Source organism: Anguilla rostrata, chromosome 6 (assembly GCF_018555375.3).
Source record: "Anguilla rostrata isolate EN2019 chromosome 6, ASM1855537v3, whole genome shotgun sequence".
Lineage (NCBI taxonomy): Eukaryota > Metazoa > Chordata > Actinopteri > Anguilliformes > Anguillidae > Anguilla > Anguilla rostrata.
This window is the reverse complement of record NC_057938.1, coordinates 19,546,162-19,564,537: the sequence shown is the minus strand read 5'-3', so window position 1 is coordinate 19,564,537 and position 18,376 is coordinate 19,546,162. Positions and strand designations below refer to the sequence as shown.

The window sequence follows — 18,376 nt, the reverse complement described above, 5'->3', positions numbered from 1 at the left end:
CGCAGGTTCGATTCCCGGGTAGGACACTGCCGTTGTACCCTTGAGCAAGGTACTTAACCGAAATTGCTTCAGTATATATCCAGCTGTATAAATGGATACAATGTAAAATGCTATGTAAAAAAAGTTGTGTAAGTCGCTCTGGATAAGAGCGTCTGCTAAATGCCTGTAATGTAATGTAATGTTTGTCGCAGTGCAGAATGCTTCAGACTGCGGGTAGGCTTTGATTGTAGGATTTGATGGGCTGAATGGCCTGTTCTCTTTAATCTTTCGCTCTTACAGATGCTGTTTGCTATGCCATTGTGTGAGCTAACTCCCTTAGACACAGGCTGTGCTTTACCAGGGGGATGATGCCCTGCTGGTCTTTCTCCTGCCTGCCCATCATGGTGTAGGACTTCCCAGCCCCCGTCTGGCCATACGCAAAGATGCAGACGTTGTAGCCCTCAAAGGCGTGAAGCAGCATCTCCTCTCCAATGTCTCTGTACACCTGCTCCTGGGATGCATAGTTAATGTCCTCAGGCTGGAGAGAAAGAGAGGGAGGGAGAGAGAGAGAGAGAGAGAGAGAGAGAGAGAGAGAGAGAGAGCATGTGGCGTTAGACACCGAACATGATCACTTTCTGACCACGACCACATGTCCACTGCTGTGCCACAATATGAGCACATGACCACTAACATTTCCACCATTGCCTGGTTTTTGACTGGAATATCCAGCTTTCAAATGATTTGTACAGGTCCAGTTTGTGGTCCTGATCGGCCAATATAAATGTCAGGTCTGAAAAACTGATTGAAATTTGACTGCTAGTTTGTAATGAATTTCTTCTGTGTCCACTGTCACACTTACTGTCCACAGTCGGTTCTGACAGTGTTTGTAAACACATTTGTGCACTTAGATTGTGTCTGGTTTTGACAAGTTATAAATCTGGAAACCCTAATTTCACTTTAGTAAACTGACACCAAATAGTCCCATAAACTCCAAACGGATTAGATTAAGGATATAAATCAAGGTGAGATGAAATTATATAATAATGAAAACATTATTATAACAGTAAGCAGAGCAAAACATTCTCTGCAACGACACTATATTGGTTTAGTGGGGACATGCACATGCATATTTCTTCAAATCTTATTCTACTATGGGATGGAACCCGGCCCAACACAGTGGATCCACAACATCATAGAACATGCAAGGCCAAGAGGGCGTGGCCTGAGTGACTCACTGAGGTGTGTGACCAATAGGAGAAATCAAAGTTGAAGCTCTTGTTCTCTTTGGGCTGCTTGGGGTTGATGATCGCTGAAAGAGGGGAGCAGAGAGGGGAGGGGCAGAGGTTAGGCACTCGCATTCAGCACCGCACATCATGCAGTACAGAGAACCGAGCGGAGCGGGATCGATCCCACAGCACTCATCCCTGCCAAACACTCCCAGACCACAGACTGGCCTCATCTTCTGCTCGTCTGGCCCACAGATTCGTCCAACGGGGGCAACAAATCGGTTCAGACACATGAGAGCTTCTGTCTGGCATTCGTGCAAATGAAATAAAATTTTACAACCAAACCCTTCGAAATTTTCGATTTGCAGGTGTTTCTTGGGTTGTCATACGACACTGAAAATGACCACTGTTATAAGCAGGCTCTATGCCTTATGATTCCCAACAGCGACGTCTTTCTTATTCAATTACGCAGATGCCCTGTTGCTGCATTTCTCATGCTTTGCGCCCTGTATTCCCCCCCCCCCCCCCCGACTGAGTCAGAGACCGCAGTGCTCCAGACGCGCTCGGAGCAGGCTGCAGAGGAGCCGCGCGTCGGGCGTTTAGCTCATCTTGTTTTTGAAGCCTGTTGCTCATCAGGGAGAGCAGCGCAGTGACTCACCCTGCTCACTGAGCAGCACCCCGATCACGCCGCCAGCCAGCGGCGGAAAAATCGATGACGGCATTAACGAAGGAAGCGATTGCTTTTTGAGAAACGGCGGCAGCTCCGGGGAGAGGGGGGAGTGGAGAGGGGTGGGAGGGAAGACGGGGTGGGGGGGGTCTCCAGGGCGTCTGCTTGCCGCTATTGTTTCATTTTCGAGTAGGGTCAACCGCTCTCTTTCCAGAGAGGCTCAATCCATTCACATTTGCATTTTAGAGCCAGGAGAGGAGTTAAATTTTGCAACACTGTGACAGAGGTCTCCGCGGACACCTTCTCCTCGGAGACGCGGCTACACGTGAAGAAGCGGCCAATGAGAAGCGGCGCCTCAAAGCGACTCTGCGTTGGCACTCAGCGCAGAGAGCCACGAGTGAATAATTGAATGTCATTGAAAAGGTCTGCGGATGCTAGACCTCTTCCTCTTCTTCCTCGATGGGGCCTGTCCTCCTCCACGTTAAAGGGCATCCCGCCGTCTGGACGGCTCCTCGTCTGGCCCGAGAGGCCTCAGCTAATTGGCCGCTGAGGCTCATTTTGAGAAACGTGACAAAATGTGACATCGCCCCACGCGGCGGCCCTCGAGGAACAAAGCCCGCGAAGAGGAAGTTAAATGAAGTCGAGAGCCTCGCCTTAACTGGCAGCAAGTGCGCTCGCCGAAGAACTGATGCGGTGAAACTCCATCTCCTGCGACTCTTGACTGCCGCACCGAGCACGAACGTGACCGTTATTTCGAAATCGCCATCTGATGCATAATCCATAAGAGTTTTACGAGTGATACGCCTTTAACGAGGTCCTGCCGTGACTCGAAATCCATTGTGTCGATGGCCTCGAGAGCAGCCTCTGGCGTGACATGCATCGCCTGCGTCGTTCGGTCCCCTCGCATGCGGCCATTTGCAATTCAGATGCATCGTCTTTGAATAAACCCCCTCGGCGCTGTCCTTGTGAGTGCACAGGTTAGCGCCCCCTACTTTGCTGGAGACGTGCCTTGAATTTAAATCAGGCAGTGAGAGGTCCACCCGGTGACGCTTCGGCAATCAAGGGTGCATGGGCAGCCTCCCTTGTCAGGCTCAGGACCTCACAGAACTAGGAACCTGACCCAGTTGAAGGTCTGATGTGAGAGTAATCCACCCAGGCTCCGCTATGTGCTTTGCTAATAAACAAAATGGTCAGTTACTTCATGTGATGAATCATGGTCTTGTGCAGGTGGAGACTGGAAGCAGTGATTTGAGCCAACTTAACTCCTCTGACATTGCACCTTCTGGAACTTGCGAGACCCAGTCAGACTGCATGGAATTTCACAAATTGAACTTCCCTTTTCAGTCACAAAAACCATCTGCGTTTAAGACTACAGGATGAGTCACTTGTGTATTTATAGCTTGGAAGAAATACTGTGCTTTCAGGTAATAAAAGGTTTGCATCCTTGTTTTTTTCACTGCCAGCCTGGACAATGAACTTTGGTTATGGCTCACTGCTCACTATAATTAAATAAAAAGTAAGAACAGAACCTTCGAACAAGATGGTTGTTTTGGTCAAATGCTAAATTTAGTCTAGCCATCTTATCAAATGTGATAGGTCATACAACCTGATAGGTCATGCCCCGCCCCCCATCCTTCCTGTCACCAGGTTCTCTCAGCAAATGAGAAATGAGCTCTAAACTGACCTTTCTGAGAAAACCAAGGTTAAACAAGCTGGAGGGCTGCAATGTGGTGTTATCTCTCTAGTGTATCTCTCTTAACCGGGAACTGCCATAAGCAAGCTACTGCATGACTTATTGGAGCAAGAGCAGCAATCCACAAGGGTAGAAGCGCTTAAGCAGGACCCAGCGTATACTGGTGCATGTGCATTTCATAAGAGGATCAGTGCTCACCTTCCACCGATACAGCCAAGTCACAAATACACATGCACGTGCTGTACATCTCTCTCCCCCTCTGCATCTCTCTTTCTCTAAGACACACAAAGACACTCTCATTCTCTCCACCTCCCTATCTCTAAAGATACACATACATGGACACCCACACAAACACACATATGCACTCTCATTCTCTCTATCACTTTAACTAAAGACTGGCTTACAGCCACAGACACACCAACTTATGCACATTTATACATTTCCATTTTCTCACATTTCTTTCTCTACAACACATATAAATGCACTCACACAATCCCAAACCAGCCTCACATGGCTGGGCCTGTTCAATTTAGCATAAGAAACACGAGAGCAGATATTAGTGTCTTTTCAAACATCAGTATGCTGCTGTGAAATTCACACGAGCACAGCAAGATACAGCCGGTTGGGGGGGAAGATGGACAGACCCGCTGAAATCAGATTCCTGCGTCAGACATTTCCCCAGAGACTTCTATTAAATGATGAGCACTTCCTGTACAGTGGCACTGCGGCTGCCTGCTGCCACTGGAGTCTAAAAGGCACAGATAAGCGAGGGCTTTTTAACAGTCACCAGGGACGACACTGGCAGCTATCGGGAATGACCAGTGACATGAACACCCACTGCACTTCAACATGCTCTTCGTACTTCAGTAGACAAATCTCTTCACTTAGTCAATTCTATGACTAAAATTGAAATACATTTTATTGGGCAATAGAAGAGCCAATCAAAGCCTTGGATTCAATAAAAGTGTGGGCTTTACTTAGAATCACAATTAAGTAAACTAAATAAGTTTCAGTTTTTATCTTTACCAATGCAGTTTGGCAAGTTCAACAATCACCCAAATGAAGTCACCAAACTGTGCTTGTGAAGAAAAAACTGAGGGAGCTTACAACACTTCACCAGCACTCAACCGTGGGCCTGGTGATGAAAAAAGCTGGCTATGTAAGCCTCCCATCTCTTTTCTCATTGTGAAGAAAAAACTTCCATGCATTTATTTTTAAGTTAAATTTAAGGACAGGTGTGGATATCCATATGGATTTGTAGTAGCGATGAATGAATCCCCTGAATCGTTTACTCTCATACAACATCCCCACTGCGCAGGAAGCAGTTTAGCCGTCCTGCACAGAGGAGAGCACTGTGAGTCACTGCAGTCATGCTGTCTCCCTAAAGACTGAAATACTGTCCCTGCATCTCAGCCCGCAAATATAAACGGCAAAGAGGCAAACCAAGGAATTAATTCACAAAAGATACAGCGCTTTGAGGGGAAACCATGCGACACAGTACGTAGAGAGGGCGTGACTCAACCCAAATACGAGTCCTCCCATGAGGCCAGGAATCAATCCCCCGCCATGGTACATTCTGTGCTGTGATCCTATTGCTATCAGCAACGGTCTCCGCTTTCCCCCTGTCTAAATGAAGTGAAAACCACTCAATGTGGGGGGTCTATCTTGACTCCTAATAATAATTATTTTAAAAATAGCACTTTCAGATTAGTACCTACATTTGTTTAGTGTGATGTCCACTACACTTAATAATATAAACCGACTTTTACTTATGGTCTTGAAACTAAGCAGGTGAAATTCTACATCTAAAACAAGCATCTACTGAGCTTTAATAGTTCTCAAAAATATCAAATAAAAGATAGAAAACTGAATTAAAAAAAAAATTCAAAAGAAAATACGCAGTGAATCTGAAAACAGTGTTTCTGGATAGGCTTTGCACACAGGCTGATTAGTGGCAGCCAGTAGATTGGATCTGCACCTTCCGGCACTTTCTGGGAATAAGACAGGTCTACGGGAGAAAGGCTGTCAATTAACCAGGAAGCTCTAAAATGGAGGGAGGCAGCTTTTACAGCCTGGAAGCCCTCAGGACTGTATGGTGCTGCTTGTGTGCGGTAGTACTCCATGTTTTTCAAGACCCACCCTATCTAATGAATTGCTGGTGCATTCCCCTCCATGCTCCATCTCTCCTTGTTAGCCTATCTGCTCAAAAAGCTTGGTTTGAATCGAAGAAGACATTTCACAACAATATGTTCATCAATCCCATTGAACACTGTAGAAGATGACTAGTGCATAAAGTACTGAAAATAGGGTTGTGAATAACTGTCAAAAATGACTTGTTAAACAAAATATTTTTCTCTGAGCAATTTTATTAGTATAAAATCATATTTCTTGTTCATTTTTTGAGCATGCAATGTAGCTTGATATCTGTGTTGTTTAGTATATACAGCCTTCATTGCTCAGCTTTATCAATGATATGGATATATTTGGAGGGTACTGTATATACCTATTTTTAAACTAAACTTCCATCAGGAGTGATGGTCCAGAGGTAAATTCATACAAAGATTTGGGGGATGATTTTGTATATAAACACAATTAGAAACTACTGATTATCGACCTGTCTGTGCTCACAGTATACCTCATTTGGCCTTTTATTCTCTTCCTTTCATTGCTCAAATTTCCCCTTCAGCTCATATTTTTCCCATTTTTCATATTCTTCTTTGAACACTGCTTTTCCTCACATCACAGCATTCCAAATCTAAACGGGTGTAAGTGACAGACAGGAGCTTATATAAACCCTAACACTTTACTTGAGCTGCATGCCACAAAGCCAAAATAATGTATTTAACACCTGTCATAACCTGCGCACATTACAGCTTATGACAAACGTCATAACACTGTTCAAATATATGCAGTAGTTACAAAACAGATTCAAAAGAACAGATTGAAAATGATCAGTGAGTGTTATACGACAGCGTTATGACATCTGTCATAAGCTGTAATTAGCTGCCATGATTTTTTATAATAGGAGCTATGGCATAGCTCCTATTATCTGTTTGTGTTTGTGTGGTAACACTTGCATCATATGACACAAGTGTTACCATACAAACAAAATATGTTAAACACAGCAGATGGGTTTTTGTCGATGGAATAGGTGTTCCATTAGAATCCGTTCTCGAATAGCGACACATTACGAGTGGAATATTGCTGCTTGCTGTGTGGACTAAGGCACCACAAAGGTGACAAGTGATCCATTCACCATGTATTAGAGTGATCGTGGAAGGTCAGTGAACATCTGGGTCACTCTCTCCTGCATTATTCTCCTCCAGGAAACATTGCTACACTAAGCTGAACTTTAGTGGTCCACTGAGCCTGTGAGGGTGAAGGTGAGGATGCCTCTGGCCTAGTTTTAAAATGGGAGATAATTTTCTCCTCCATTGGTGCTTCTAAAAGTGAATGTGGGGCAGCATGGTTTAAAGTTTTAGGTCCATTACCACCACATCCAAATGGAAGTCACACAGATTCATTAAATACTGAACTCATATTATTCATTTTTCAAGTTCAATCTCCCTACCGCTGCATTCTAATTTACATCTTCAGAAAATTCATGAAGGGATATATGTGACCATGTACAATAGATGTTTCGAACTGTAGTAATAGTGCCACCTTTAACTATGATGTATCACTCAGTTAAGACGCATCACTACAGTGTATGAATGAGCCCCACGGTATCAAATCGAATCCAGACCAGAGCATTGCTGACTGTGGCACAATAGCGATTATATTGCCAAGTTATTGGGTTCAGTCAGTTAGGGGTGCACATTTCATCACTATCTAGCAGCCCAGCTGGCACCCATGGACTGCATGCTAAAGCCACATATGAAAGGTCTCATTCTGTCTCTAAGCTCTATTGAAGCTTAAATGTAGTCTGCAGTGTGAAAAGAAGCAGCTGGTGACACCACGTGTTTCAGAGGAGAACCATAGATATCTACACTATCACGAATCAGTAGTGGGATTCACGACTGAATTCCAAATTATGGTGGAAATTGGATATTTACTTAGCAGCAAATAATTTTTTTTTTTAAACTACGATTTATTGTTCACAAAATTAGAGCAGAAGCTGGAGCAAATTCCAAACATGCATGCATACAACACAAAGAGGAATCCAATTTTGAAGCCGCTATATATTTCAAAAACCCTTGTGAGAATGTCATTCAGTGACTCAGCATTCAGGTTGGCAGCCTATTCTTCTGAGTTGCATAATAGCTTGCTTCTAAATCTGTCCTCAGGGCCAAGAGGGAATAGTGAAAATAGGTGTCTAGTTGACACAACAGAGGTAGCTTTTCAAAGGAAGTATTGACATTTACAAATGTGATAAGCTGCTTGCCTCTTACATCTTTTTATTTATTCATATTATTCCAGAAAAGCAGTTATAGTACAAAGGGAGGGATTAAAGGTATGGTATACAGCAGACTTCTCTGGTTGTGTGTGGTTAGCTGCAGCTTAAGAGCAAGGGCAAATCAATATCAAACTGTGATCTGTGGCTGTATTTCATTTCAGAAACAAACGGTGCTTGAACTTCCATTCTATGACGCAAAAGCATAGTGGAATGAAAAAGCTATTCTACTTCAGTGTGTTAGTAGAAATATTTCTTAGCTTCAAACAATCCAGACACTATGTAAATTTAATTGCTTGAAAGATGAGGGTTGTAACAGAACCGTCCGAAGAACCGACACTTTGGATTCGCATGAGATCTCGCCTGTGTTTTGATGTGAATTCTGAACCTCTGCTTTGATGCTTGACTTAGGTGGGGGCAACCCACTCCTTCCACCTCATGACAGACCACTTGAAATGCATTCTGGGAAGGTGGCCTAGTGCTCCAATAAGATATCAGAGCAGGGTTTTGGTTTTGCATAATGTGGCAGCAGCTCCTTGGGCAGCTGCTGATTGCTGTAATCATACTGCCCTCTGCTCTGTTCCTTTTGTGGCAAATTGAAGCATGAATCATTGCTGCCCCCATAAAAAATAGATTAAGGACAAGACAATTACATCAACAGCTGGGAAGAGCACAGAGCATTTAGAACAGGCAAGCCTTTCTTACAATTGGCAGTAATAGGTAATGTCGGTGCGTCAATGCCTTCTCTGCGTCTCTGAGTTGCCCACCCCACTCTTGAACCACTGTGCAGTGACCAGTCCGACTGCCAAGCTGAAGAAAACAAAAGGGCTTGCGCATTTATGCCATCGTTTCTCACTTATTCATGCATTGTATTTCCATTTTCAGTAACCTAAATTTTATTTTTACTTTGAACTTGGTGTTAAGTGATTTCCTCTATTATTGCACATCTGTCACACTGATTGGTTTCAGATCTTTAGACAAAATGTAATTTTAGACCAAAGGAAACATGTTGGAAAATGTTATTTAACACCCATATCACCTACGGGAAAAAGTAATTGACCCCTTAAACTTAATAACTGGTTGCACCACTTTTAGAGGCAATTTCTTGATGGAAGTAGAACTTGTTGTAAGATGCAGACACATACAGTATGAAATCCAACCATGACCAGTCCATCCACTGGTACTGCCCTTCTCTCAACCATTGAAGTGCTTCAGTCAGACAGAGCATCTTCCCTCTCTTCTGTTCTAATGTGACTGGACATTCCTGCAACTGTAGACACAGAAGAAGACCACCAGCTCCTGTACACAATCTTTGCCATACTTGGTGTTTCAGGCAGTACTTTTAAGTGTCTTGAATCCAACAAATATCTACATGGCTTTTTATGGTTTCCAGGGATAGTGGACACAGAACTGTCTGCAGTCTTTCCATAATTGCATTATGGCACACCTTTCCTCATCTCACTTAATTTTAATATGAACTGTAAAGATCTCCAGGTATTCCAGAGTAAATTGGGGAAATTCAAATCAACCACTGGGAAATTGCATTTTTTGTTTGGTTCAGAGGAAAGACCATCCCCTAATGGCCCACCAACACCATATGCAGCAGCTTAATTTTCCCAGGAAAAAGTAACTGACTGCCAGATCTCATGGTTCCTCAAAACAACTGGCTATCCACTACTTGGGTGGACTCTTGTTCCAGTCATGAACTGTACTGGCCTCCAGTGGGGAAACAAACTTCCCACAATGGTCAAGACAGTACAATCATTGGCCTGAAGACCCACTGCTGCATCTTGGTTCCCCTCCCATCCCCATACCCTAAAACTCCCACTTTTGTACTACCACTAGGGGGCTGGCCATGATCCCCACCCAAATCTACCGAAGACTGACAGTGGGCATCATTGAAGTCAGTCAGACATGCAATAATGACGTGAGGGAGTCAATATTATGGAGGCACGAGAGTTCTGAGTGCATCAGCAGGCTCAATAGCATGATGAATCCTCATGAATCCACCTTCATTGGGGATCACTATTACCATCATTAGGGATCAATGTGAAGGATCATGACAGATCACTCATTTGGCTAAACTGTGTGACTTCAAGGGTGAGCTGTAATTCGTTAATGGTCTTGTGGACCAGCAGTGGAAATATTTGCAATGAGGTGACAATTACCATAATCACATTAGTTACTCTTTGTGAAAATGCATTTTTGAATCAGATGCATTACAAGCCAGCATGCCAGTAGGGCAAGTAGTCCCATATTCTGTACAGTAAAGTGGATGTTTCCGCTTCCAGATGGGCATTTCCTATTCAATTAGTGTTGCCTCAGTACACACATAATTTACAGCATGAGTTGATTCAGCTGACACAATATTTGTAAGCTGAAGGGGCGGATGATCAAAAGAGCACGACAGAGGATCCAGCATGACAAAAGCTAAGAAAGGGCTCTATTTACAAGGGCCAAGGAGCTCCATTAATCTTGAGGTCCCACAGCCCTAGACTGGACATTTGCATTCTTGTGGAGGAATTAAATCAGTCATGGTGCTTTGTTAAGACTCAATATGGCACACAAATAGGACTCCTTGAGCTCAGTGCTCACGCCTGGCCACTGCCCTTCTGCCTGGTCATTAAATAGAAGGCTGGATCCAGACTTGCCAGACCAGTCAAAGCCATGGCATTTTTCGCATTTTGGGGTGCTGTGTGTTTATTAACACTTGCCGAACCTTTGCCGAGCATGCAGCCGCGTGTAACGTGGAGACAAAGCTCCAGCTCAGGCTGAGCAAACAGAGGGCCATTGACACCCCCTGGTCTGCCTCCAGCGACAGGCACTAGAACTGCCATTACATCACCCACTCCCAAAGGTCTGCCTCGGCCTCAGCCTGCCTAATGGTCCTCTATGCCCGGCAAACAATGAACAGATCCCACAGCTCAGTGAGGCTAAGGCTACTGTCTTTAAATCCTTCAAATATACACTAAGTGGAATCACCAAGCAGTACAAAGCTTTGTTGAAATCTGTTCATATCATATATCCATATCCTCCTAAGACCCAGAAATTCATTTTTGTTCCATGTAGGGGACACAAGACTCTTGTCTTAAGTTGTAAAGAACCTTATATTATATTCAATTATGCTGACTCCTACGTTACCTACAATCAATAAAAAATAAATAGTATTTCTGAAAGAAAAATTTCACTGCAACATATTTTTGTTATCCAAGTCCCTTGTATTATGTGAAACATTTAAAAAAAACTTTTTCTCCTCACCTCAGGAGATTGCTGCACTTTCTGTCACTGAAAAAATAATGTCTTTGAAAAGCCCTATCATTTGTTTGAAAATAGGCTGTGTCTTGATGTTTTGTAAAGTTAGCAGTAAATCCATGGAAAGGAGAGAATGTCTTCTACATTCTCAGTCACCTGGATAAGAGCATCGGCTAAATGAATGTAATATAACATAATGTCTTTAACCACAAACTTTACCTAAATACCATAGATTTCTGTATCAAACAGAGTCTAATCCTATTGAAGGCATACTCACAGCATAGGCTGATGTGTGTATCGATGCAAATATAGCCTCATATTTTTAAAAGGGGAAGATGGGGCATGAAGTCATTATGTAAATGTTGTAAGCTGTTCATCATTTGGAGAGCCAGACAACTATTCATGATGAACTAAATTTTCCATAGGTACTGAGCCTGAATTTGAAGGATAATTAAAAGCCATTAAGACATTGCTTGAGAGCTCCATGAATTGGAAATACAGAGCTGATGATGGATTGCGTTTGTACCGTACATTTCATTAATCTCATAATGCTTCTTACAGTGGAGGTGTGGCACTCGCCTCGGTGATGAAAATCAGCCATTTTGCAGCCGAGTGCTCGCCACACATCAGCTGAGGTTGAGATGTAGAGAATCACTTAGCCAGTTGGATGGGGCTGTGATTAGATAGCTAGACTCAGAGCCTGATAAGAAATATGGCAAGCGCCTTAGGGAGCACCCTTCCTGATATATGCAACAGAACCTACTGACCACAGTGAGTTACTGTAGGAACACTGTTTAACATCTCACTACATATGGGCATTTTTTGTATTGGTTGTTCCAGAGGGAAGATTGTATCCAAATTACATTCCTCACATATGTCTGCAACACACCGGTTTTCCTGTGAGGTCTTCCATCCAAGTACTAACCAAACCAACCCTATTTACAGTAGCTTCAGCCATGAGGCACTTGAAAGTGTCCAGGCTGTTGGCTGGCTAGTTAGACCTCTGTGCTGATAAACTACCATATCTATCTGATGCCATATGCCTGGCACCTCTCTATGTTATGTGAGAAGCTAGGAAAAGAGTTATGAGGTAAAACAGAAATGGCTTGAAGACTTAAGAGATGAGTGGACTTGCACCCTGATGCTGTGAGTATCATGTCATTTCCTGTTTCAGTATCCCTTATTACAGCCAGTATACATACTCTGAGAATCATACTACCCAGTCAAAATATAAACCCTAAAATGTTTCTGTGACTGAGTAGCTGCAACATCACAAAAACATTCAGAGAATTTTATACATCGGCTGGATTGCATGCCGAAAACAGATGTCAGGTGACAGATGGAGACATTTCCCCTTACTGTAAAGCTCCCCCTTGCATTCGCAGCCTCTAATTTATTTCCTGTAATATGTCTTTTGAGGTCATTAAACATAATTAATGGTCTCAATAAAGACCAGTACGTCAGCTTGAATTTGTGAGTCTAAAGGACACAGACGTGCCAGAGAAGCCATTAAGGAGAGTAGTGGGAAAACTGTGAAACTGCAATAAGAGAGAGCAGCAAGATGAACATCCTGTCCACTATGGAATCCTAGGATCTGGAAGAATTCCAACGAACACCTCTGAAACAGTGAATGTTGATAAGGAACCACATTGTTAGCCATAAACTATCAAAGGAAAGCGAAGACCAGTACATTTAGGCCAAACTGTGAATATTTCAAACGCTTCATCCATTATTGACAAAATGGCTTCTGCCTTGTGTGGTAGACTGGAAAAGAAATCTCTCTTGAGATGCCTCCCTGACAAAGCCCACTCCGTCTTTCCTGGTTTCCCACACTTCTGCTCCCTCCAATGGGGCAAGATGGCCGACAAACAATTCTGCTTTGGCTTACTCACAAAATGAAAATGTGTCGTTGAAAACTGATTTCATTTTTTCACAGGAACTGCTCATTCATGTTGACATCACTGATCTAGATAACCGAAACTAACTGAGACTCCCCTTTACATAAATCATGCGTAAAACCTGAAGCCTTATTTTTATGTTCACCTGGAAAACCATGTTAGACTTTATTAGGGTTATCCTGGCTGTTTGACCACAGGCTTTGTGGAAACTACAACAATGTTGTTCTGCTGAAATACAATTATTTGGAAGCCTCGCTGATACCTTTCAACCACAGCTTAAAATATGTTATTGACCAACACATAATGCTGTATACAGCTGTGATGTTGCAACAGTGTGATATTTTTGGGCACATAATGCAGGTGGTTTCACACTATTTCCAGGCACAGACACAGACTATCTAGTCAAAAACACATAAGACTAGAAATCGTCACCATGAAACTATCGGCATATTTTGTCACCACAAACAGTCCTTTGTCAATAGCAATTTTATCAAAAGGAACTAAGCAATTCTGTAAGGCTCTCTTCGGTATTTCTCAAGGAAGCATGGCGGTCAGACAGGAAGCTTTTAAATGTGCATTGGACATAAACCAGCAGCAGCCAGCAGCGAGTGCCCTGGTTCAACGAACGGGAATGAGACAAAAGCACAAGACTGGAAATAATGAAAAGCTCTATGATCATTGACATCATTCATTGCTCAAGGAACAATAACTGTTGGGGGTTGAGGTCAAGGCCACCCAAATGCTAATATTAGCAACCATATGAACTTAAATACGATTCTAGCAAGTCAAAGAACAGTTATAAAATTTACAAAAACAAAAAACATTTCTAATCTTTTGAAATGCTTGTAAAATGAAAATACTGTCAACGTAATAACTAATTATATTATAGCACAGTGCCGAAGTGCTAAAAGTAAAACAATAAATAAAAAACTATTGTTAGTTCAATTACAATGGATTTATTTGTTTACTAAGTCTGTAGTCTATTGTAAAGCTAATCACAAATAGAAAAAATAGTGCAACATGCAGTCATGCACTGCATCATTCTCATAAATGAACAAATGTAAAAATAACTATTTTTCCACATAAAAAGCCTATAGAAAATAAATCCAGAACATGCTATTTCCATTATTTGGACAGCCAACCTTATCTATTTCAAAAGCACTGACTTACAAGGGGTTATTCCTATGTTTTTACTGCTGTGAAATTATATTCAATTAACTAAACAACTAATTCAATTAACACTGTAAAATAACTAATTACTAATTATATGTACTCAAAACACATTAAAATGCATTAAAATGTGGTCTGTGGAACAGTAAATGTTAAATGTCTTACATGTGTGACATTTGTAAGAGACAATAATCAAATTCGAGGACACCTAGTCTTGTTTGTGGAAAAGAAAACAATACATGTACGTGGGTCTAAGTTATAATATTGAAATACAGTTTTTTATATTTAAGAACCACTGCAGTCATTATATCGCCTCCATCTTAATCTGTTGATCTATTTACCATCCATCTATGAAACCCATAGACGCACACATACAGTACATGCAAGCACACACACACACATGCACACATACATACACACACACGCTTATATGCGTGGGCACACACAAACAAACACACATGCACACACACACAAACACACACAGATACACACACACACAAACGCACACATGACACAAGGGGATAATGACAAAGCAAAATGTCATACATAAAACCTCCACAGGTCTTAAGTCAGAAGATACAGTCATCATTTTGTCAGAACAGAGAGCACAGCATGGCAGGAAAGCGATGGAAAACATTAACCCTCTGACTCTGAACTGCTTCTGGTTCGCACAAAGCCCTCAGTCCCCAGGGCGGAAGGGAGAACTGTCGGTTCGGATACTCACTGGTGGTGTTCCCCGTCATCTGGATAATGCACTTGCTATCTTTACCAATCTCGCGGGAGTTGAAAGGGCGGACCCGCACCGCAACCTTCACCGAGGCGCCTGCCATGGTGCCGCCCACTTAGAGGTACGCTGGGGAGGGACCCGTCAGTAGGGGGCAGGGGGGTGGGGGGTTGTTTTATAACCTGAGGGAAAGACACCAAGGACAGGTCAGCACTGGACACGTCACACTTCAAAGAAAAGCATTACTTCAAAACAGGACTTCCCAAACTTGGCCCTAGGGACCTCTGAGTCTGTGGCACTTGTTATAGCTAAAATAGCCATTTCCAGAGTCTACAGAAATATTAAATGAGCCGTAGTCTGCAATGCAGGCTATACTTCATACACCATATGTATTGATTGATTGATTGATTAACTGACGGCCAAAATCATAATCGATTTGTACATGCGGAACATGTAGGCACCTGTCTACTGCAACATCTGTTTGCGGGGAAGGCTTAAATGAGACAGAGCTACAGTCTGAATAAATTCAAACAAACACTAAAATTCAGAATGGACTAAAACTAATTTTCTGTAATAAACAATTTATGGAATTGACTTGAACAAAAATCAGAAGACACAGGGGTGCCCAAGACCAAGTTTGAGAAGCACTGCTCTTGAAGAGTCATAGAAAAACGCTCATCACATCAGAAAAATTGGTCAGGCTCATCATTTACAGTCAAACAACACTAATAAACATGTTTTTAACACCACAATGATGTCCTAGCTTCAAGGTTGTTGTTTTCTTTCAAAATGAAAACTCTCTTCAAGACCCATAGATTAAGTGTAGTAAATCCATTATGTCATGGCATCATTATTTCATTATTATTATTATTTACCATTATTGATCTAATAGAATTCCTCCAGAAATTGGTCAACAGCATATCTTTTAGGAGAGCTTCAGACTGGCTGATGCATAGAGTTGCACTACATTTTCTGCCTATAACCATTACACCCAATTATAATCTTTTTAGATCTGATCTTACAATTCTAAACATCTGGTTAAATGTTAATGGCTGTATATTTCACAGTAAAATCTGTACTGTACAATACAAAAGTCTCTGAAAATGAAGGAGCCTATTGTATCCCATTGTATAGTAGGCTTATTTCTTTGTTAATCAAAACCCATCATGAACCCATCTGAATATGCAGAGACAATATCAGAAAGAATCCACAGGAGCAGCCCGTAGCCAAGGCAGCTCACAGCCTGAGTGCATGTTGCCGCAACACCCGGGCAGCAGTACGTTGTTCTTACAATGTCACAGAGCCTGTTTTTGTGGGAATATTACACGTCTGCTAAAGCAGGAATGAGCCACGTTATGAAAGGACCACGCATGGTCAGTGGTCGGCTACAGCCAGTGGCAACAGACGCGTGGCATCCGCTCCACAAAAGCAACAAAGGAAGTGCAGTCACGGCAAAAACGGCAGGCCACGCCCTGGGATTACATTAACCCAGTAACACAGACACAACAAGGCAAAAGAAGACCCAGCCCCGGAATTAAGAAATACTGTCCAGATGAAACAGGTAAAGAAATGAATTTACCTCCTACGGGGGTTTGTAATCAATGTAACAGATTATATAAAACAAAATCATTTGTGCCAATTCAAAAATTGAATAAAGAGATACTGCGTAAAACAAAACAGTATGCTGTGTGCGTGTGCGGGCTTGTGTGCACATGTATGTGTGTGTGGGTGGGAGAGTAAGAGAGACGGAGAATGGAAGACAGATACAGCTGTTCACAATCTCAGGTAAATATCTGAGACTGTTAAAAGGGAAATTGATATCATTGTAGCCACTATATTTACAGCAATTATACTTAAGTGATTCATTGAGACAAATGGCTTTTCAATGCTATTAACTACAGCTCAGGCAAAAGCAGCTTCCAATTTTGCCGGAAGCCATATTCGGAATGAACCATTTCTGAATTTCATTTTTGTGAAATGTACTGGAAAAAATGTCCTTTCATGAAAACAAGCCCCAACCAAACATAATGCTCAGACTGATTTAAAAGAGATAAATCAATAACTCAATAGCTAACTATAAGGAAATTAATGTAAATGGTGAATTAGTTCAAATTAATTCATACTTAAACAACAGCATGTATTATCTTGCAACATTAGGCTACTGATTGCAGTTAGTAAGTAAGTTAACTGATTAGTCAACTAGTCAAGAAATTGCATAAATAAATAAAAATATTAACAGACTAAACTGATGTTTCAACTTACTAATCAAGTAGTAAGATGACTAGCTTTAGACAGTGGCTATCTCTGTAGTTAGCCAGCCAAAAATAAAAAAGCAATGATGTACCAGGTTGAGAAATACTAGCTACATCATGATGGCAATCTAGATACTACAGAAATGTTTAGGCACTTGTTAATTAGTAAGCAACAATTATGACTAGCAAGTCATAAATTAAATGGATAGCTCACGTCAATATTAACAAATCTATTTTAAAGTGCATCACTTAAATTTTAAGTAAATTATACAGCGAACAGCACTATTATAGTTATATATAGGCATCTAGCTAAAGCACTAGTCAAGTGCTTTCACACAGCACTTAGTACTTAGTACATTCATCCATGCCCTCATCCAGTGCTGACTATGGCTGGCAGATATGCAGGGCGGGTTCACAGTCAGCCATAATGTCACCAAGGGAGGGACTGATTCAGTCAGCAGGGATTTCCTGCTTCATCAGACAATATGGACACCTCTGGCTGGACTGGGCACCTTTGGATTGTTCGACCCTTTGGTCTCCTCCCTCCAGCTGCATAGATTGTGCAGCCCTTCTGCCCAAAAAAAATGCACAGCAATGGACTGCAGAGGAGGTGCAGCAGCAAGCTGCAGGTGTTTGTGCTCCCAAATCACCTGACAATGCAGAAGTGGGACAGGCCCACAATTATGAGTAAGCATTCCAAACTGGGGAATACAGAAAAACGGGGGAAAGAAAGTTACATGGTCAAGAAAGAATTGAAGTCCAACAGAGTTAGAAAATTACCTGAAGCTTCTGTGAACCTTTCTGTTTGCAGAAGGCGAAACACCATAGTAACTACAAATATGATTGGTTATGATACCCAAGCAATTCATGGATCCGATGTTTCCCTAGTGTAACAGCTAAAATAGCTTTATTTTGAGATTTGGGTATTTGTCAATAACTTCGTTATATCTTGTGTAATCATTACCGACACAATAGGAAATCTAACACCAAGCAAATTAATTCCAGTAAGCAGGAATTGTCCAGTAAAATTAGATTCAGCATTGTGTGACAGATTTTTTTGTTTGTTTGTTTGATTTGTTTATTTTAAAATAAGCTCTTCCTCTTCCTCTGTGCAGTGCAGTT

General features: G+C 42.0%; 1 protein-coding gene across 22 annotated transcripts in view; it reads right to left on the bottom strand.

The window, feature by feature from the left end:
* kif1ab (kinesin family member 1Ab) overlaps positions 1 to 18,376 on the bottom strand; it is a 62,092-nt gene that overhangs the window by 41,219 nt on the left and 2,497 nt on the right. For all 22 annotated transcript variants that reach the window (XM_064338884.1, XM_064338888.1, XM_064338886.1 and 19 more), the window contains exons 2-4: positions 15,003 to 15,184; positions 1,215 to 1,288; positions 338 to 517 (exon numbers count right to left, since the gene is read on the bottom strand). In XM_064338884.1, the coding sequence (XP_064194954.1) occupies positions 338 to 517; positions 1,215 to 1,288; positions 15,003 to 15,108 (360 nt within the window). In that variant the 5' untranslated portion in view covers positions 15,109 to 15,184. The remainder of the gene's footprint in view (positions 1 to 337; positions 518 to 1,214; positions 1,289 to 15,002; positions 15,185 to 18,376) is intronic.